Here is a 22,581-nt window from a genome sequence, read left to right as displayed (position 1 = left end):
ATCTCAAATCTTTATGTAGTGTAAACGTCTTTTAGATTAAATGGCAAATAACCTCAACAAGAAGGCCAGTCAGCTTTCTCAAAGCAACTTATCAACACTTATATTGCAAGTTTGAAGATGTAAAGCAAGACTTCATTTGTAATTCTTCCCCACCAAGTGTTGTAGTCTACTGTATGTGATAAAACAAAAGAAAAGATATCGCAAACTGTTTCTAAAGCTCCCAGTTTAATGGTGGGTGATACACAACGTTTCGACCACTCAGGTCTTCGATCAAGTGTCACCTGACAAAGACCTGAGTGGTCGAAACGTTGTGTATCACCCACCATTAAACTGGGAGCTTTAGAAACAGTCTGCGGATATCTTTTCTTTTGTTTTGCTCAGTATTTCTAGTATCCAGCACCTGTAGAATCAGTATAGATGTGTGTGCACCTCTACATTTCAGTAGTCTATGTGATACACAGGACTACGCAGTATACCCACTTCAAAAGCATCACCATCTCAGTATACCCACTTAAAATAAGCAAGGGTTATTAACATTTGGGGTTGATCACAGTATATCCACTATACCTAGCTAACTAGTCTAAACCACTGCCCGTTCCCCATACACAAACTACATCCAGGCCAACACACTCACTCACTCACTCACTCTGGCCTACATCATGAAAATCAGTGATAAGAAATTGACACTGTGTTCATAATGAAAATTTTATTGTGTGACAGTGTCTCATCATCTTCAAAAAAATCATCCAGCTCAAACTAGAACCCTAGAACCCAGCACGGTGTAAAACAAACTAGAACCCAGCATGGTGTAAAACAAACTAGAATCTAGCACGGTGTAAACAAACTAGAACCCAGCATGGTGTAAAACAAACTAGAACCCAGCATGGTGTAAACAAACTAGAACCCAGCACGGTGTAAACAAACTAGAATCTAGCACGGTGTAAACAAAAGCGTTGTCTAAATAGAGAAAACAGAGAGGTCTGCAGCAGTGCCACCCAGCACCAAAACACACAGCACATCTCTTTCAAAGGTGTAAATGAGAAAAAAAATTAAATGCATACAGCAATACAAATCTGGAATAGCCATATTAAATATTATGACGTTGTTATGTGTAGAGCCCTGCTTTCTTTGACAACAAATACATGTTTCCTTCACTCAACCATTATTTAGTCTCGGAGGTTCATTGAGGGTAATCTGCATTTTCAGTAACAAAGCCAATAATAATTGTAGTAAAAACAATACTAAAATAAAAACTAATGAGAACCTACATAAAATTGTAGAGGAACAAGGAAAAATAAAAATAGATAAAAAATAATACAACCCGAATTCTGAAAAAGTTGGGATGTTCTGTGAAATGTGAATAAAAAAGAATGATATAATTTACAAATCATGTTAACCCTATATTTGATTGAGAACATATCAATTGTTGAAGGAGATACATTTGACTATTTCATTGAAAATATAAGCACATTTTGAATTTGATGCCAGCAACATGTCTTAAAAAAGTTAGGATGGGGGCAACAGGCTGGAAAAGTGGTGTAATGATAAAGACAACAAAAGGAAGAACATTTCACAACTAATTAGGTGAACTGGAACCTGGAACTGGAATGGGACAACATTTCATTATCAATGACACCACTGACCTCTGATAACCTTGAGGTTATCAGAGGTCATATGTGGTTTTGCAAATGAAAAAGTCAATTCAGCACCCCAATATTTACCAAACAAGGCCATTTGTTAACTTAATTAATCATTTTAGTACATTTCATTGCTTATGAAGCTGAGGAACTGTGTTCAGCTAGGACGCTTACAGCCCCACAGTTCAATGACCTCTATAGGTCACCAGAGCTCAGATAGAGCTTGTATTGCAGATTTTAATTCAGCACACCCAAATTGACAAAGTAAGACTGGTTGCCAACTTTGTCTCAAAAATGCCCCGGGCTTCCTAAATAAGCACATTTTTCAATTTTGGCACTAAATATGCATTTGACTGAGACAGGTGACACCCAAACAAAATGGCATACCTAATGGCATAGCTTCACTTTTGTGTTTAAATAACGTAAACAAAAACCAGGATAGAGTGGCTGAGTGAATGTGGTCTTGACTTTGTGCAGGAGGGTCATTTTGTCACAGATGCAGATGCTGTAAAAAGACAGAATTCCAGCTTTGTGATCCACATACACTCCAATTCTTCTGCTGGGAATAACACCGAGTTGCGTCACCTCTTCATTGTGTATGAAAGAGCATTTAGTGGACCAGCAGTCTAAACTCCAAGAGTGCTTGTTGAACCCAAACAGAACCTCTTGGCCTCGTCTCTTTCTGCAGATCTCTTTGTAGGACACTGCTACAAAACCTCCCCATTCCGTGTCTATGTCACCCGGGCTCCACTCCGCCTCCCAGTAGCATCTTCCAGTTACAGCCTCCTTACACAGCACCTGTGGCCAATAGTCAAATCTCTCTGGATTGTCAGGATATGACAGTGTCTTAAGTTTAAAAGTGACTTCATTATTACTATCAGACAAATAAAGATTTGGTTTTGCTGTGTTGTGATTTAGATTGAGTTGGCATAAGTCTGAGGAGGGAAAATGTAAAACCGTTATTGAGATGATAATAATAATAATATTTGCCTTTCATTAATAATTCACTACTGTGTAGTTCTAGAACCTAAAAGTAAAGTGTGCATGTATGAATGTAATAGCACTTTGAAAAATGGGTACAAAAGTTCTTCCTTGAATCTAATTTATGTTCCTGCAGTGTAAACTAGATGTACCGCAGAGCGGTACAAAATATGACCGCCGCCCAGTCCAGCACATTTTTTCCACAAAAATAAATCACGCTGAAAGGCTAACTGTCTCACTAAATTGCATTATCCACACTCAATTTTCACTGGTATCTGCTAGACAACAAGTACCAAAACATGATTAGTTCATAGACTTCACATGTAAAATTCATTTTATACAACCCCACCCCCATCTTGCCTGTTCATAATTCTGAGAAATTCTTGAATTGTGTGCATGTGTGCGTGTACACATTTATGTTTATGTGTGTGGGTGTGTGTGTGTGTGTGTGTGTGTGTGTGCGTGCTTGTGTGTTTGCCTGCGTATGTGTGTTTGTGCATGTGCATGCATGCGTACATATGTCTACTGTGTGAGTATGTGTCATACGTATGATTACTGTGAATGTATGTGTGTGCGTGTGTTTATTGTTTATTATGTTATCTGTTTATGCACATGTGAGCCCTACGGTTCTCAAGATATTCACAGAAAACTGTGTCTGCCCTACCCTCCTTTCGGGGGGTCCAGTACAGCGGGGGGGCTACAGATCAAAACGAAAAACGATGGTTCCATGCTATCCATGTGGGGTTACATGCCCACCAAGTTTCGTGTACCCCGGTCTTTCAGTGTCCCGGGAATCCTTGATGGAAATTTGGACATGCAAAAAAAAAAAAAAAAAAAAATCTGACTAAACTAAACTTCACGGCGGTCATAATAAATGTGTGAAATGTGTTTGTACCACAGTGTTATAAATGTATACAGTGTTATATGTGTTTTAATATGTTTCTGTTGTAATACAATTACAAATAACAATTCTAAAGAAATATCAATAAATTAAGTTATGTTTTCATTTATGGGTATTGCAATATTGACATGATTCTTACATGTTAGGAAGTCTTGTCTGGTGGCTTTTGCTGTAGAGACAGAAGAGATCAGTTATCAGACTGATATTACTAAGATAAAACAACATTTACCTATGAAGGTAGAGTTGAACGACATGTTCTTTGTGTATTCATTACCTCTCATATAAATCTGGTCTGCTCCATACTTCAGTAAATCTTCCACTTTGTCTTTCAACTGAGACACATTCTCCTTCACTTCTTCAAATGACACATCTGAACACACACTGAGGTTGGATGATGAATCCACTGGGTCAGTCAAAGAACACAGAGACTGAAGACTCTGCAAAAGATACTCAATCTGTTAGTGAGGATAACACATGCCATTTCTGTGTAATTTCTTCATCATATCTTAACAGAAAGATTACCCGGAGAAAGCTTGTATGATCCTCTGTTTGTGAAAGCTGCTTCAACTCAGCATCTCTCTTCTTCAGCTCAGCAATCTCCTTCTCCAGTTTCTCCACAAGTTCTTCAGCTTTACTCACTTCAGCCTTCTCCTGATCTCTAATCTGCTGTGTCACCTCAGAGCGTCTTCTCTCAATGGAGCGGATCATTTCAGTAAAGATCCTCTCACTGTCCTCCACTGCTGCCTGAGCACAGTGCTGTTTGGAGATACAAGTAGATATTTCATTATATTGCCACTTTGTTTCATAATTAGCATGAAGGTTCCAAATGAGTTCAGCCCTATAGGCTGGAAAAGCCAGAGGTCAGAAATTCTGAACTCTTATAAAAATAGCTTAAATATCAAAACTCTATATCAAAATGCCTGGAGTGGACTCCCATCTTTCTGGGGACACATTCTGTTCTGGGCACCTTGAAACCTCCAGATTGCCCCTCTTCCTTTCAGATTGGAACTCACCTTAAGAGACTTAATGTCCTCTTTCATCTGCTGCAGGTGCTTATGTCTCTGATGGATTGTCTGCTGGGTTTTTCTGCAGCTCTCCTCTAACTGTTTCTGTGAGGAGGTGAGCATTAATGTATTTGCTAAAGATACTCTTATAATGGTCCAGTAATGTAAGTCTCTTCCAGTCTTCTTAGATGCCAATGATATAAAATGCATGAAAGCTTAATATAACCCCCTCCCAAACCGATCATAAAGGGGGTACATGTGTTTATGTAATATAGTCATCGCCAGGGTTGGGTGCCACAACTTGGTTTATTACAAGGCAAGGCACATATGGTGCGTTTCATACACAGACACAAGATCATGCACTATACATTGTTTATTGCAGTCAAAAAAAACTAACTATTTAATGATTACTGGACTCTCTTACCTGTTTTTCAACTCGCTCGGCCGCAGCTGAAACTGTATCATGTCCTCTGTGTTCATCCATGACACACAGCACACATATGCATGTCTGATCAGTGCAGCAGAAGACCTCCAGCAGTTTATTATGACGATAGCAGATCAGATCTTCTAGTTTACCAGCAGCATCAACCACTTTGTGTCTCTTCCCTGGGTTGAGATCATTATGAACTCTGAGGTGAGTTTTACAGTAAGAGGACAGACACACCAGACAGGACTTGACTGCCATTTGTTTTCTCCCAACACAGACATCACACTCCACATTTCCAGGTCCAGCATAACACTGAGCAGGAGGAGCAGCCTGGAATCCCATGATCTTCAGTTTGTCCACCACTTCAGCCAGCATTGTGTTCCTGCCCAGAACTGGTCTGGGTGTAAAGGTCTGTCTGCACTGTGGGCAGCTGTGGACTCCCTTCAGCTCTTCCTGATCCCAGCAGCCTGTGATGCAGTCCATACAGAAACTGTGACCACAGGGAAGAGTGACTGGATCCTTCAGTAGATCCAGACAGATTGGACAGCTAAACTGGTCTTGGCCCAATACAACACTGGCCTCTGCCATTTTGCATCACTTTCTGTTCGTCTTGGGTCACTCACTGTTCTTATCCCCTGCTGACACAGTCAAGTTGGAGGCAGAACTGACTTTCGCTTCTGTGGAAAAGGCTGAGCACCGAGTAGAGGGGATGGCCTCCTGAGTCAGTGTGTGTGTGTGTGTGTGTGTGTGAGAGGAAGTGGGAGGGCCAGCAGTGTAGAGAGCACAAGAGAACAACACTGCATCAAGTGTAGTGTTGCATTATGGGGGGAAAGAACAAATAATAAAAATATGACATAGAAAGGCATATGTAAATTGCAGATATGTAGAAATATATACTTTATTTACCAGGTATCCTTGTCAATATGTTATGAATTGCTTAGCTGTCTGACTTAAATGACTGCAGTGTGAATATTAATGTAGGTATAAATTGTAAGACGTCACTCGTCAGGACCAATGAGGGAACTGGGAGTGGTCGAAGGAAATCGTGAAGCTGTCCGCGCGCTGTTGGAAATAATAATTGATTATAGAATCCCTGTTAACCTAATGATTCTGACCCCGCTAGATATGGAGAAGTTTCGGTCAACGTAATATTACTATCCATAGTGGGCCGATGTGGGCCTACCCACAATGCTGTTACAAGAATGCCTTCTAGCTATTTAATTAGACGCATCTTCCCCTAAGAATAGTGTGCGAGGCCCTCCTCGGCCGATTAATTGAGGAGGCCTTCACTTGAGTAATGATCCTAGTGTGAAAGTCGGTCAGAGGCTATAGTGCTGGCCTGGACCACTATGCTCATCTGGACAGAACACCTTACCAAAGCTACAGAGGGTTCAGGGTGTGCTAAGGTTAGCTGTCTAATTCCAGACTACTAATAAAATCAGTGACCCACCACAGTACAATACGATGGCCAGTTCTCCTGGTAGCATGCCTACACTTTCACTGATTTAGCCCCCACGGCCCTGGAGACTAATCCTAGCCGTTCCTCCTGGCCCATCTTCAACTTGAGGGATATCTAAAGAAACTCTAGAAAACTATCTTGGTCAAAGCATAACAATTTATTTGTCAGACACAAGCTATTCATCCAATACATTATAGAAGGTACATCTAAATGAATAATGTGAAAGTCACGAAAACAGATTAAAGGAACATTTAGGAAACCATATGAAGCAATCAGAGAATGAACATACCAGCTCAGAGGATGATGACTACACACCTTAGTGGTGCGGAAGATTCTGACTACAGAATGGCTCCTAGAATGCTCTGTGAACCTCACTTAAATACGGTAGGCTACCTAGTTTGTGGTTGGTTACATTGATATGGATCACATGATTGGAGGTCAGCTGATTTGGGATCACATGGTTGGAGGTCATCTGATTTGAGAGTACTTTGATGAGACTTGAGACCATTGTTGTAGTGAGAGTGAATCAATCAAGACATGACAAGGTATACATTTGATTACATTTCCTGTCCCTATAGTTAACTGCTCCTGTGGACATGTGACAGTAGGCCCACAATAGGCCCACACTTAGTAGTTGATCAAGAGTCAATATATGACTGAAAAGATTATCATCAGCCTGGTAATTAGGATCCTTACAAAATATACAGACAAAGGAAATAAATTAAGCCACTTGAGATCATTTATTGTTATCACGGGTAGTCTATAATCATGTTTTTTTGCAATTATAATCACAGCCAATCACCCAAATGGGCTGATCAACCAAATAGGTAATACTCTGTATAGTTGGAAAGCTACAGCGCCCTCCACATATCCAGAGCTCTCGCTCTCAACAATGGGCAGTCATTCTCAATGTCATTAATCCGTACCATCTTTAAGGATGGACAGTATTTCTGATACATGTATTTAAAACATGAATACAAAATATTATTTTGAAATTTGTATTTGATTTGGATGATGGAAATGCCTTCATATTTTGTATCAAAATACTGCAGTGTTTTGTATTTTTGTATTTTTAAAATAGTAAAATACTTTCTGAGACATATCGTGATGGCATCATACAAGAAATATAAAACCTGTTTCCTCTGTAACTCTTTGCCAGTACATCACACAGTCACTCTGTTTCAGAGAATTCTACAGGGTCTGAGCTTTCAAAAGAGGTCATTCATTTAATGATGGGCCAAAGTATATGGGAAAAGTGCCCTTCTAAGTAGAGAATGTGAAATGTCGGGCAAAAAAAATGAAACAGGGGTGAGGGTTAACACATTAAGAGTGTGGACCCCACACCCCTTGAGAGAAGGCAAGGTTGACGCCACTGAGGTGTCTTAATTCTTCCTTGAGTTGAAGTCTAGGGGCAGAGTTAGAGGCCCCTCCTTGAGACACATGACCTGTAACTAGTAAATCCACACAATCCACAGATGTGTACTCCCATGTGAACACGTTCCAGTTTTGAACTCTATACAGATAAGATTAGTGCATACAAACAATCTACGATTAGCACATACAGTATATCTTACACCGAATTCACCAACTCATGCAATTCTTCCCATACACTTAAATCTCACAGATGACTCTCCTCCACAACGTCCTGATCATGCTCAACCAACCCATCTACCCTGGCTACCACCAGCTGGCTCCTAAGTGAAGGTGCGTCTATAACTGTCATTAGCATTTGTATTCTGAGTAACCAGATGTTAATAACAGAACAATATGTGTCAAGGAAGATGTTGTAATAAAATAAGTGTTTTGTTATTTTTCCTGATGTGCTCTTTTAGGATTTATGGCTTAAAAAGAGTGATAACATGAAAGATAAAATGACAAGAAGCAGTCAAGTCCTTTCTGGTGCGTCTTACTGTGAAACTAATTTCCATTTCCAATGAGTCCATTACAATCTCAACTCTCTCAACCCAGTTATTCAAATCTCTCACAAAATAACCATGATAATAAACGATCATAAATTGATTACATCTTCATCTGAACAGTTGAGAGAGAGCCAGAGGAAATTCCAGCTGGTGATCCGAGAGACAGAACCACCTGTGGGAGATTAACGAGTCAGTTAAGTCTCTTAAGGGGAGTTTCAATCAATGGAAGATAACAATGATAGAGTGGTAGCAAGTGAATAGGGGAAACCATAAGGATGCAGGGAGTGTAGTGTAGGATTTTGATTACATCTCTGGGTAAATGAATGTAAGGGGTATCGAATGTGGAACACAACTATATTGCTTCCTCAGATTGTGGATATTTCTGTGTCGGAAGGCAGAAATCTGTTATGGGGCAGAGGGTCCCAATTGCACCTAAATGGCAGAAAATACAACAACATGTTAGAGATAGCGTGTCTTGTTTTGAAGGACAGAACAAGACCGTATCCCACTCATCTGAGACAGAATGGTACCTTCTTAATTTGGCTGGGGCACCTTGAGCCGTAAACTAGTAAATCTGTGTCTTACTGTTTGTCTCCCACATTGTTTGGTGTCAGACTGTGGCTGCATGCATGGTCTGAATTAGTGAGACTTAACCCCCTTGCACACAGTGCACATTCAGATGAGATACATCTGGATTCTACACAGCTCTTTAACAGTCAAATGTGGATTTACAAGCCAGGGCCGGTTCTCCCTATACACACACTAAGTTGCGTAGGGCCCCGCAAGTTAAATGAAGGCCCTGTACCCCGTCTCCCCTTGAGTAAAGCTAGTGACAGACAGGTACAGTTATAGCAACAGTGTCTCATATATTAGGAAGATGAACATGAAACCGAATTAGCATTCAGGGCATGAAAAACGGAAGAAACTTCAAGAGAATGAACAACGGGAACAGCAGTTGGGTAAACTTGTGTCCGTTCCAGTGCGTGTTGCTGGCCTAGCCTAGGCATAGCCTACCTAACAGGGAAGTGAATCCCCTGATCTGTCTGCGGCTTGCTTGCCTGCCTTTTCCAGTCTTGGTACTTCACAAAGTTGTTAAATCGCATGTTCCGTTTTTTTAATGCGAGTGACTGGCTAAATTTTGAAAAAAAATAAATAAAGTCCAGCACATTTTTTCCACAAAAATAAGTCACGCTTGTCAAATTGTGTTCATTTCCTACTTTGTTCCTTTTTTTGTGTTTGTAATTGAGTGTGTGCAGAGTGTGTGGTTGATTTGTGTATATGTGTGCTTCTGTGTGTGTTTATTGAGTGTGTGTGCCTGCATGTAAGCTAGTTTTTGTGTGTGTGTTTTTTTGTGTGTGTGTGTTTGTGTGTGTGTGTGGTGTGTGTGTGTGTGTGTCTGTGTGTGTGTGTGTGTGTGTTTGTTTGTGTATGTAGGTGTGTTTGTATGTGTAGGTGCATGTGTGTGAGGGTGTGTGTGTTTATGTGTGTTTATGTGTTTGTGTGCGTGTTTGTGCGTGTCGTGTGTGTGCATGTATGTGTATTTACAATCAACTTGTAATCAATAGTGTCTGATATTTCCATCCAGCATTTTCTAAAGTCAAGCATTCTGTTCGGGGATACAGTTTCATTTTTTCTATAGCATCAAATACCAGTTTTGTTGGCCTTGTAAGATGTTCATGTCAGGCCATGTATCTTTGTGATTTAGGGCTATATGTTGAGATCCCATTTTATAGTTAGGCCTGTAGATATATGCAGACCTAATGCTGAAAGTCTCTTAAACCCCATTTCCCATGTTTCATGGCCACTGAATCTAACTGTGACCAAATCTAAAAATTCTCCTTTGTTTCTACAGCTATCATCTGAGACAGCCGTAATGCACAGTGAGAAGATCTTTGCTGAAATTATCAGTTCAATTGACACCAGACGCTTTTACGAGACAGCGGGAATAAGATCTCAGGAGAAGGCTAAGCTGAGACGAGCTGATGAGGTCATGGAGAAATTGGAGCAGGAGATTGTTGAGCTGGAGCAGCTTTTGCAAACAGAAGATCATACAAGCTTTCTCCAGGTAAACATTTTGGAAAGACACGATAGAAATGACACAAAGATATATACATGTCTATTTCTCACCAGCACACTTTCTTTGCAGAGATTTTAGTCCCTGTGTTCCCTAACTGACCCAGACGATTCATCATTCAACCCCAGTCTATGTTCAGTGTCATTTGAACAAGTGAAAGAAATGGGGATGAAGAGGATAAAGATTTTGAAAGATTTCTAGGCAAAGCATTATATGGCTTTGATTTTATTTTACTATAATGACGAATATTCCATAGATATCTGCAAGTTGGAAGACCAACCTTTTGAGTTGGTCAGAAGTGATTCTAAGTTATCAGTCATAGGGCAATAATTTAAAAGGAGGACAAAGTGCAAAGTCTAAAGTTTAACTACAACTACTTTCATATTGAGGCAAAATCGATTGGCTAACCCCATAGACCACACATGGGCCTGTAATCTATTGGCTAACCCCATAGACCATACATGGGCCTGAAATCATATTTTAATATTTAGGCAAAACCTATTGGCTAAACTGATAAACAATGATAACATACAAAAAACACTAATGCAATGCAGCAACCAGGAACTTTGGTGTAGGTCTCTTCTAGAGTTAGAATGATTAACACCAAGAAGGGAGAGAACATCTGCAAAGGGCACAGTCCCTTACTCCACTAAATCAGTGCCTGCATGTGAATTCCTGAAGTTCCATGTTTTCGCTGTTATAGAAGAGTCTCCAGCAAAACTGTAGCAGCATCATTGGTACTTCTTATTTTGCTGGCAGAATTTGCCAGATGAAATCCAACAGTTGAAATAAAACCCTATCTGACATTGTGCTTTTAAAAAATACATGAATTGAAAAAGCATGAGAACACGCTGAGGGTGGGTAAAATCTGAGGCAAATTGTTTTTTATTATTAATTTGCATGAAGCAACAGAGCATGTCAATGCAGGTGCAGTTTCAGACACATATGCATTTACTTTGTTTATTTTATTAAACACTTCTCTTCTCACTTATGCGGTCACAAAGGTTACAGAAAGCATCATCTGTGTCCAGGTGACTGAGGACTTGTTTGGGTAAATAGTAAATATCAGATGACACATGAATGGGACTCCAGACTCTCTGGCCGTACATGGAGCCACCACTGCCACTATCCTAGTGGTCCTCCCTCCAGAGGATTGGGAACAGATGCTGGGTGAAAACCTCTCTCATTCAGGTGTCATTAGTGCACAGCCCTGGCACTCCAAATGGGAAACAAAGTGGCTCAGATTGAGCCATACACTATCCATGCTGGTTTGCAATTTAGGGTGGTCGTGCTCCAAAATTGCTACAGGACTGTGAGGGGAGCATTTCATTGGCTATCGAACCAAAATATTAACATTTCACCAAGTTCAATGACTAACCTAAGCAACAACTGTAAAATAATGTTCTAAAATATGTATGGTACCAAGTTATGCTTGAAAAGTAAAAATGATTCATGCCAAAACAAAGACACAAGTCTATTTTGCGTCGTCTTGTCCTAAAACCACCCTCTGCTCACATGACCAATAAGCCACTCCCACTGCCCTATGTTGTTCCACTTCACCAGAAACTAAAGTAATTTCTGCTTTCTGTTCAGTCTCCACAAGTGTCTCTTTTTGTTTCAGCAAAATGGCAGAGGCTACTGTTTCAGTATCTCAGGATCAGTTCAGCTGTCCAATTTGTCTAGATCTGCTGAAGGATCCTGTCACTCTTCCCTGTGGACACAGTTTCTGTATGGACTGCATTACAGGTTGTTGGGATCAGGAAGATATGAAGAGAGTCTACAGCTGCCCACAGTGCAGACAGACCTTCACTCCGAGGCCTGTCCTTTGCAAAAATACCATATTGGCTGAAATGGTACAGATGTTAAAAAAGACAGCAATCCATTCTGATTCCCCATCCCCAAATTATGCTGGACCTGGAGATGTGGAATGTGACGTCTGCGTTGGGAGAAAACGAAAGGCAGTCAAGTCCTGTCTGGTGTGTCTGTCCTCTTACTGTGAAACTCACCTCAGAGTTCATAATGATCTCAACCCAGGGAAGAAACACAAAGTGGTTGATGCTTCTGGTAAATTAGAAAATCTGATCTGCTTTTGTCATGATAAACTGCTGGAGGTCTTCTGCCGCACTGATCAGACATGCATATGTGTGCTGTGTGTCATGGATGAACACAAAGGACATGATACAGTTTCAGCTGCGACCGAACGAATTGAAAAACAGGTAAGAGAGTCCAGTAATAATTTCCTACAGTAGTTTGTTTACAACTATAATTAACAATATATAGTGCACTGAAATGCCTCTGTGTATGAAATACACTATTCAAATGCATGTGCCCCCATAGCACCCAACCCAGGCAATAAGTATTTTACATACAGATAATTTTATGATCGGTATGAGGGGGTAATAGTATTAAAGCTTTCATGCATGTGAAGTTATCCAAGAAGACAGGAAGGGACTTACACTGCAGGACCTGTTATAATAGTGGCTTTTATAGTAAAACAGCAAAAGATGGAAACATCAGTATGATCACCAAAATTAGCCTAATGATTAGGCTATCATATCATAGTAGCCAAATAAGAATAATCATCACAGTTTGATTAGATTAACCTCTCACCTGCCAAACAAGTTGCACTCAAAGCTCTACTGGTAGCATGCTTGATCTGACCTATACTGGTTTACTGTATTGCTTTTAGTTTGTCATACAGGAAAAATATGTTTGAAGAGGGTGTGTTTACAGTATATGAACATCAAATACCTGCTTAAGATGTTACTAAAAGTCTTACAATATGTGCTGAATTAGCAAATGGCTTAATGTTACTTCACAGAAGCAGTTGGAGGAGAGTTGCAGAAAAACCCAAAAGACCATCGAAGAGAGACATAAGCACTTGCAGCAGATGAAAGAGGCCATTAAGTCTTTTAAGGTGAGTTCCAATCTGAGAGGTACAGTAGCAGGACAGTCTGCAGGTTTCAAGGTGCCTAGAACAGAATGTGGGCCCAGAGAGATTGGAATCCAGGCATGCCATGAGTTTTGATATTTATGCTATTTTTCAGGATTTCTACACAGGCCTTTGACTTTTCCAGCCTATAGGGCTGAACACTTTTTAAACCTTCCTTGCCAATTATGAAACAGAGTGGCAATCGAATTGAAATGTCCACTTATATCTCCAAACAGCACTCTGCTCAGGCAGCAGTGGAGGACAGTGAAAGGATTTTTACTGAAATGATCCGCTCCATTGAGAGAAGACGCTCTGAGGTGACAAGGCAGATTAGAGATCAGGAGAAGGCTGAAGTGAGTCGAGCTGAAGAACTCATGGAGAAACTGGAGCAGGAGATTACTGAGCTGAAGAAGAGTAATGCTGACCAAGAGCAGCTTTCACAAACAGAGGATCATACAAGCTTTCTCAGGGTAATCTTTCTGCTAAGATATGATAAAACTACACAACATGTATTTTCCTCGCTAACACCATTCTTACTGCATGCAATGTGGCGACACACTGCAATTTTTTTTCTAGTTTTGTTTTTCCTTCTGTCATGAAAAAGTTGTGAATCAGAATCCTTCCTGTATATGTACAGTACATACTGTGTATTTCTTATTTCCATCCGTGATTTTGTACCCATGTGCACAGTATCTCTTGTTTCTTTAGTCTGTATGCAGTGTATCCTTAGGTTTATAATTGAATGGTTAGAATTCAATGGGAAATACACCTTTGTTTATGGTGTGTTTATTTGTCTGTAGATAGGTGAGCCATTGTTGCGTATGGCTGCTAACATTTGGCCAAGTGCAAGTTGGGGTCCTCCTGATTACCGACTGTCTATGAGGATCAGTCCTCTGAGTTAGAACAAGAGGTAGGGTTGGGCACCGAAACACGGTTCTAATATGGCACCGGTGCCGACGCAAACGGTAGTAACTGCATCAAATAACAACGTGGATTTCGGTGCCTCATTTCGGTGCTTAAATAGTGTTTTTTTTTTTTAATAGGCATCACTGCATGTCATGCATCTCTAACGTCTTGCTCTGATAGCAACATATCCAGATACAGTTACCCAACACAAACACTGGATGTATAAACCAGAGGGGTGCACTAGGCGAGTGGATGGACAGTGTTTGACAGCTTGCGTGAGCCCAAGTAGCTTACTTTAAAGCGATATCACGAGCTCCTGTCAAAATCTAGCAGTGGGCCTAACTACACACAAGCAAAAGGCTATGAAACAACATCAACAGTAGGCCTATGTTACACAATATCCTTGCTAATGCGCTAACTGGCATTTATTTAAAATGTTATCAGCAAAGTTGTAAAACTTTATTTCAAAGTGTGTTCTAAACAACATAATGGCATGATATTATAATCTTTCATGTGCATGAGGCCCATATAGCAATGAATATGAAGATCATGTTAAAAGTTAGCTGGCAAAAACATAAATATGTAGGTTACACACCTGATGTCAGTAGGTTACCTACCTGATTAGTAGGTTATTGCTAATTAAACTCAGCTGATTGGTGTTAGCGCATAGCCATAGTTGCTGTTAAAATGCTGCCTACTAGGCTAGCGCTGGGAATCTAAACACTTCAACACCGACATGTAGCCTAACATGTTCAAAACTATTGCGTGTTATGGGGGAAGACATGAAACTTCTTGAAGCATTGGGAACACACTGAATTAACTGGAAAGTAGAGTCCCTGTACATTAGCTTGCTTGCAAATGCCGTTGTCCATGACCTGGCAGTTTTCTGGCAAGCGGTTTTGACATACCTTATGGCAAAACGCCCACACTGGGTAAACTTGAAAGCAGAGCTTTAGCCTACCATTGTGTGTGCATGCATGGCAAGCTGTTTTAACATTTAAATGTATTATTCGTAGGAGCAATGAGATATTGTAAATTGAATATAACAGTTCAATTTTTATGTTCAAATTTGTCTTATCAATAATAAAAAAAAGCAATTCATGCTTTAGACCATTTTAATTTAAAACATTTTAAAAACAAAGTACTGGTTCAGGCACCGTTTTAAAAGTATCGATTTAGCACCGGTATCGGATAAAACCCAAATGATACCCAACCCTAACAAGAGGTCACACTCCCCTTTGTTTGTAACAACATACTTAAGTTTAGAATATTCCTTGTCTAGTAAGTGATACAGGTGAATCTTCTAGGTGAAGCTTGTTTCTCTCCCTTGATGCGCATCACTGAAAGAATAAAGCCTGTTTCCTGATTGACCATCATCCTGAATGAGTCTCCAGATAACTGTGGTACTAGGAATATTGCTATCAGTCACTTGCATTGCTCTGCTATTTTAAGCGACAATTAAGACGTTGCGAAGGGCAAAACAGATTCAGTGTGGACAGAAAGCATTAAATCGGATGCTGTTAGGATACCCTGTAAGAGATTGTGTCTCTTTGCAGAGTTTTTGGTCTCTGTGTTCTTTGACTGACCCAGAGGATTCATCATCCATCATCAGTTTTTGTTTAGATGTGGCATTTGATAAAGTGAAGGAAAATGTTTATCAGTTGAAAGAAGATGTGGAAGATTTACTTAAGCATGAAGTAGACCAGATTTCTATGAGAGGTAAGGAATACACAAAGAACATACATATTGTGCAACTCCACCTTCATAGGTACATTTTATTGTATTTTATCTTATAGTAAAACCGCTTCTTTCTCTACAGCAAAAGCGATAAGAATATCCCCTCCCCTTGACCCCTTGACCAGACAGGACTTCTTAACATGTAAGAATAATTCACATTGCAGCTAGAAGACACTGCAGCAGAGCTGTTAATAGTAGGCTAGCCTACACATTACTGTATGTTGATTAACAGGATGTAGGCCTAATTCAAGATGTTGATGAAAACGAATAACACATTACCGTATAGTATGTTGATTTAAATGAAGTAGCACACAGTAACACTATGACCATAAACATGAACATTAGATTCAGGGGATAAACAATACAGCTGTACACATTTTTCAATATGACTTATTACACGGCTCTTCAGAGTGCTGCAGAATGCTCTATTCACTTGAATGGGCCTTCCCAAAGTTCGGTGGTCTGCTAATTCTCAATAGCAGACCATTGCTAATATAACAGATCGCTGTCAAGGAAAATGGGCTTTGTGCTTCTAATTCACGTGTTTCATATTACTGCGCAAGGAATGGAACTTCATTCAAAAGTGAAAGCAGATGGTTGATCAGCTGTGTTCTAAAGAATGTTTGATTCAAGTTCAGCGTGTGCTGTTGCGAACTATTTGTTTCTCACCAAAAGCCACGATGAAACGGTAACAAATAGGCTATAGCCTAGGCTATGTGGGCTAAAGAGTTATATCGGGGGGAGTTTATTGTTTCGTTTTGGCAAGTAGCCGTGTAATAAGCGGGATAATGTATAGAACGCCGGTCATTATCAGGAAATAGGTCCCTTCAGGGCGGAACAAGACCCCTCCGCTGCACGTCGGGTCCTGTTCGCCCTGTCGGGACTTATTTCCCAATGACCGGCGTTCTATACATTATCCCTTACATATAGGTTCTAGAACTACACAGTACTGTTTTTAACGGAAAAACAAATATGACTATTGTTAACACAATTGTTATTACGGTATACCTTTTTCCTCCCCAGACTTGTGTCAACTCAATCTAGATCGCAATACGGCACAATCAAGACTTCATTTTTCTGATAATAACAAGGAACTTACCTGTAAAAAAAATGAGATGCAGTCATATACTTACAATCCAGAGAGGTTTGACTATTGGCAACAGGTGCTGAGTAAGGAAGCTGTGACAGGAAGATGCTACTGGGAGTTGGAGTGGAGCCCAAGTAACTCCGGAAGAGCATGGGGAGTTTATGTAGCAGTGTCCTACAAAGAGATCCGCAGAAAGGGAATAGACCAACAGGCCAAGTGTGGGCACAACAAGCACTCTTGGAGTTTACACTGCTGGTCCACTATGTGCTCTTTCATACACAATGGAAAGGTGACTCAACTCAGTGTTATTCCCAGCAGTAGAATTGGAGTGTATGTGGATCACAAAGCTGGAATTCTGTCTTTTTACAGCATCTGCAGAGACAAAATGACCCTCCTGCACAAAGTCCAGACCAAATTCACTCAGCCACTCTATGCTGGTTTTTGGTTAGATGTTGAAGCAAAAGTGAAGCTATGCCATTAGTTATGCCATGTTGTTTGGATGTCATCAGTGGTAGAACATGATGAGCCTTTTCCATCCATACTTGATGCACCAGACCCAAACATATTCCATCACTATGCAGCTCCGGAGACTCAGTTTGAGTAACTATAAATCCAAAAAAGGTTGAGACATGGACTGGCTTTCAAATGTTGCATTTTCTATTTTAGTGTCAATGATAGATCATTTAATTTGATTTACCGGTAATATTATTTAATTTAGAAGATAACTCTTGAGATGAAAAGTTTTTAAGTTGTGTAATTTTATTTAGACGAAAAAACCATTTGATATAAAGATGAGACACTACAGATAAATAGGGTAAAAAAATGTAATTGATATCACCGTTAAACTTGGCCAGTTGTTTACTTAATGTACATAAAGAAAAAAAATATTTAATTAAGGCCTTAATGATTGATATAAGGCCTTCACAAATGACGGCACTATAAAGAGTTACAACATTAGGCCTATAGCCCTTACAGCTTACAATGCTTTACAAAACTTTTTATGCATTTATTTATTTATTTTTTATCTCACCATTAACATCAGGTCAAAGAGGCTTAATGCTCTGTGACACTTCAAGTTGTAGGCCTAGCCAAAAGCTTGTGGGCTATAATCACCTGTGATCACCTTTTGATCAAAAGTGTTTTTGTGCTCTGTGTGGATATTTTCAAAATCTCTGTTGGCTAAAATCCTTCAGAAGCCTCATGTAAAATGTGGTGATCTTACCATTACCACCCGGTAACCCCTAGGCTAAGCCATATGGATGAGGATTGTCTCAAAATGATTTAAATATATATTAAAGGATTAAATATCCAAATACAAAAAATACAAATATAAAAATGTGACATACATATATAAATAAATGTGTATTTGTAAATATATTTTCGAGATTTGAAAATAAATATGCTTGACTTTGTATGTGGAATCTGCATTTGTGAATCTCGTTTTTGCTTTTATGTCGATGACGTAATTTTGAGACATTCCTACCAAAGATTCTAAGATGAATCATAAGACGATTCGGGAAAGTAATCTCATCGCCATCTAGTGGTTGCGTTCCTAGAGTTTAGCGGAGTGGATGGGATTTTTTTTTTAGAAAAAATATATCTCGGTGCACATTGGGATCTTAATTTAATGCATTCCATATGTTAGGCACTGGGGTCACCTCTATTGCTTCAAGTGGTCATACCTTATTTTTAGGATCAGTTGAATTGTTTTGTGTTTTGTTCAGTTAATGCGAGTATGGGTGGTCTCAAAGTTTGGGACAATCAAACAGCAGAGTAGGCAAAGCAAATCCTACTTGTTAGGTTACCAATAGCTGTCTTTTCTCTAGGCCTAGGCCTATCGGAAATCGCGACATAAGCTCATTGGTTTCTTTTCTTTCTTGTTCGCGTGTTGGGTAGTGAAGCGATGCATTTAAATCAATGTACATCAGAGCTGCTGCACTGTAAGGTATTTCTGTCCCACCCAAATTTGCTGAACTACTTGCTGAGTAGCCTATTCATCACAGACATCACATGTATCACACGAACGAGCTTTTTCTCAGCTTTTAAACAATGTTGGTGGTTAGTTGTTGTGGTAAACGGTTCGCGAGAAAAGTAGCCTGACTTTAATTTAATCATAGCCTATTTTCTGCACCCGTCTCCCTACCCATTCATCTTGGCTTCGCGAACTTTCCCTCAACACATGACAAACCATATATCAGAATAAACACCAGACCTTACCGAACACAAAGGTGTAATTTTAACTAAAGTTTAAAGCACTCCCCTGTACAGTTAGCCATTCCAGAATAAGCTGGTTTTAAATTTGCAGCAATGTCTATATGCATGTCTCCAACTTTGGGGTTTGCAATGTGTTTAAATTGTTCAATAGGCCTACATTATTTTATAACAGGCCAAATACAAAAAAAATGTTACAAATATCGCCTAGATAGCCTATGTGTAAACATTACAATCAGAGGATATACATATAGGGCAGACCGGCGCCATGAGTTCATGCTTTGTTTTATCGCTGGATTTTGGGATAGCCTACTATGGCAACCGATTGCATTCGAGCTACAGTCAACTCTAGCAGGCATTACATGACTGGAAGGTCGGGTGGGTGCGGATGTTAAAAACCTTAACAGCGCAACACTTTCGATCCACACATATCTAGGCAGGTGTGCATGCTGTGAGGATGTCATTGTGCGCGCCTATCGCATGGTTTAGACTCGATGATTTCAGTATGTGGGGATTTTTTCGGTTGCAATTGGTTTGCACATTTTTAGAAGTGGTGGGGACAAAATTCAAATGATAAATAGTGGTGGGGACATATCCCACCCGTCCCCCCGTAATCGTATGATAACTGGTGTTGTGCTTCTACTCACATGAAGAGCTAGCTGTAAGTGTTAAGTGTCAATGCTAACCAGGCTAATAAACAAACCATGCTACCGTGAGTAACGTTGAAGGGTAAAGTCACGTGACTTCTTTTGTAGTTCGTTTATGAAACAAAAGGAGCAATTTCGATTTTCTAAGGCAAAATAGGGTCTGACATTTTCACAGTTAGAATATTATTACTGTATAGACACTGAAAAATATTTTTGGTGAATAACATCGCTGATTTGGCTTCACAATATTTAAAAAAAAATAGGTCTATGCTGCCGTGCAAAGGCAAAAGGCCGTAACTTCAATTTTATCAAAAATGAGTTTTTGTCATTTTTGGAACAATGGGCATCAATTTTATCATGTGGACAAATATCTTGAGTCAATTTTGTTGTTTTTTATCAAAATAAGATGCTGTTTTTGCCGTGAACTTCAAAAAAGCAGAGGGTAAGCCAAGGCATAGCCCGTAACATCAGTTGTGGTTCTTTAGCTTTGTTTCGCGGCTCTATAGAACGCTGGAATTAAGTTACAGTGCACCGCAATTTCAGCGCAGCAAACCATATTAATATTATATTTATTAATATATATTAATATGGTTTATATTTATATAATAATACCATATTATAACATTGGTGGTGGGTAAAACAAAGGCAGAGGTCTTATGCCTATGTATTGTAAGGCCTAATTGAAGCACTTCAGACACACTTCAATAAAGTGAAAAGAAAATGTTGCAGTGGTTGTTTTACTATCTAGCATTAACTACTTCAGATTTTGTGAAATTCAGCTAGGATGTAGCCTAGTTAGCTAGTTAACTGTTCCTGATCCACAAATAGCCTACATGATAGATGTTGTGCCAGGCAACTGTAAGACACCATAAATGTCTCAAAGCCTGGATACTATTAACTAGTAGCCTAGTACACGTTTTCTCGTGCCATACAGGGTGGCTAGCTGCCTGCCAATCTGCAAGTCCACTCACTGGCAGAAAACAAAGCGAGTGGGTTGGGGACGCCTCACGATACACCTCCCCGTCCCTCCCCGGCGAGGAGAACATGTCCCACACAAACTAACCCAGCAGATAGAACTTAGATCGCAGCTTACCTTTAAAAAAATCCATGGAAAACAACATCCACTGAGAAGACAAATCCATTGTTTAAATCCATCACAAGTTTTCAGCAAGCCCATTCGCAATATAATTATGTGCAGGCTAGCTAGCCTAAAATCTATCAAAGTGCAACGTTGTTCGGATGTTGTCATTCAATTTTAAGTGTCGCTATGAGTAAGCTATTAGCTAAAGCTAGACAGTGTTGGTTGCAAAATATTTGACTCCCATATGAACAAAACTACACAGCATGTCCTTAAGTCGATGTCCCTTTAATTTGTCAAGAAAGAAATCCAATCAATGTGTGACTCCTCCGCCGCCCGCACAACACAGACAGTAAATTATTATGTGTCCATGAGTAGCAAAATTCCTGTAATTGCATACGTTTCCAATGGCATTGGCTTGGATCATGTTGTGGCTGTTTTTTGGTTTTCTGGCTCTTAAAGTGTTATTTTACTTAAATTAAGTACAACGATAAAGTTTTAAAATGTTCCAGTGTAGCCTTCTCATTATTTTGTATTTTGTAATATTCTGTTGATGGAGGCCTAATATTAAGCCTTACTAGACAAAACTCACTAAATGTTATCTTAAGGCTATCATTGTTATCATATAAATGTTTCTATAGAGTGATAAAAGTCCAAATGGTCAATAAATTAGAAGTTAAGGTATTTTGCCTTTGTATGACCCATTATTGTTTTGCAGATAATGCAAAGGCAGAATACAGTAACTTCCAAATAAGGGTCAAAGGTCAAGTTTGAGCTGATTTTTTTTTCATGTAGATACATGTATTCATTATGACAATTACTTGGCAAATTTTCAGTGTCCTACCTATCATACAATTGGCTGGACAACAAAAAAACTTTAAAGTCATTTTTCTCAGTTTCACACTCTGGCGAGTTAAGGTCTTTTGCCTTTGTAGGGCAGTATGGGACTTAACATTGGAGCTGCTCTTCGATAGGAACGCAACCACTTGGGGCGCTGGTTTTCACTTTCCCTCCCTATGGAACGAAATGGCACTAGTTCCGGACTCCTAACGTGTGTCAAAAGGAATAAGCAATAATAACATATGCATATAATTTTGTATACTATTTTACAGTCATTATTTGTGTGTGATGCCAATGAAACACTCTTTCGGACACGGAATGAATAATTTCATTTTGCCCTGTTAACTGAGCTAGCTAGCTAGCTAGCTAACGTTAGCACAGTAAACGGAAAGTGAATGGGAATGTTCGCTAGCTAGCTAGCAGCTAAGAACTTTGGTTAAACTTATATATTGTTGTAAACAAACCTGAAATAACATATGTTCAACAACTTTGTGGTAGTCTACTAGTTCTAGCAAAAAATATGTTAGGTTAGTTTATCAACTATCTCCTGAGTCTAGAGCCTCTGAGAACAGGTGGCTGTGCACCAGAGCTTTGAGGAGACAGTGACAGATCACGAACAAAGCTACTTTTGTCTTTATTTGTTTCGTTGGAAAATACAATTTCAATGTCGGAATGTTAGGGAGACATGTGGCTTCTAGAAAATGGGTTCAACAATTACATCGCTGAATGTAGGGCTAAGGG

At 39.6% G+C, this 22,581-nt stretch overlaps 2 protein-coding genes across 2 annotated transcripts; one reads left to right on the top strand and one right to left on the bottom strand.

Moving 5' to 3' along the window:
• Nucleotides 1-1,328: 1,328 nt before the first annotated feature.
• On the bottom strand, nt 1,329-5,583 carry LOC125309942 (E3 ubiquitin/ISG15 ligase TRIM25-like). Its single transcript, XM_048267064.1, has 6 exons — nt 4,948-5,583; nt 4,533-4,628; nt 4,042-4,275; nt 3,794-3,956; nt 3,659-3,688; nt 1,329-2,572 (listed from the first exon to the last, which is right to left on the bottom strand). Exons 1-6 carry the CDS (start codon nt 5,536-5,538, stop codon nt 2,025-2,027), a joined length of 1,662 nt encoding a protein of 553 aa, XP_048123021.1. The 5' UTR covers nt 5,539-5,583; the 3' UTR covers nt 1,329-2,024.
• A 6,441-nt stretch (nt 5,584-12,024) lies between these two features.
• Nucleotides 12,025-17,757, top strand: LOC125309595 (tripartite motif-containing protein 16-like). Its single transcript, XM_048266626.1, has 6 exons — nt 12,025-12,618; nt 13,224-13,319; nt 13,571-13,804; nt 15,797-15,959; nt 16,060-16,119; nt 17,001-17,757. The coding sequence occupies exons 1-6, from the start codon at nt 12,028-12,030 to the stop codon at nt 17,543-17,545; spliced, it is 1,689 nt and encodes a 562-aa protein (XP_048122583.1). The 5' UTR covers nt 12,025-12,027; the 3' UTR covers nt 17,546-17,757.
• Nucleotides 17,758-22,581: the final 4,824 nt, after the last annotated feature.

Source organism: Alosa alosa, chromosome 16 (assembly GCF_017589495.1).
Source record: "Alosa alosa isolate M-15738 ecotype Scorff River chromosome 16, AALO_Geno_1.1, whole genome shotgun sequence".
Lineage (NCBI taxonomy): Eukaryota > Metazoa > Chordata > Actinopteri > Clupeiformes > Clupeidae > Alosa > Alosa alosa.
Note: the sequence above shows the minus strand (reverse complement) of the source record. Positions and strands in the feature narration are given on the sequence as shown.

What these genes read in the sequence shown, in the direction of transcription:
- LOC125309942 (XM_048267064.1), bottom strand. Translation starts at nt 5,538, where the DNA reads ATGGCAGAGGCCAGTGTTGTATTGGGCCAAGACCAGTTTAGCTGTCCA. An exon ending in CCGAGCGAGTTGAAAAACAG is followed by an intron (nt 4,629 to 4,947) that starts GTAAGAGAGTCC and finishes ACCTCCTCACAG; the next exon opens with AAACAGTTAGAGGAGAGCTG. An exon ending in ATCATACAAGCTTTCTCCGG is followed by an intron (nt 3,957 to 4,041) that starts GTAATCTTTCTG and finishes TATCTTTTGCAG; the next exon opens with AGTCTTCAGTCTCTGTGTTC.
- LOC125309595 (XM_048266626.1), top strand. Translation starts at nt 12,028, where the DNA reads ATGGCAGAGGCTACTGTTTCAGTATCTCAGGATCAGTTCAGCTGTCCA. An exon ending in CCGAACGAATTGAAAAACAG is followed by an intron (nt 12,619 to 13,223) that starts GTAAGAGAGTCC and finishes GTTACTTCACAG; the next exon opens with AAGCAGTTGGAGGAGAGTTG. An exon ending in ATCATACAAGCTTTCTCAGG is followed by an intron (nt 13,805 to 15,796) that starts GTAATCTTTCTG and finishes GTCTCTTTGCAG; the next exon opens with AGTTTTTGGTCTCTGTGTTC.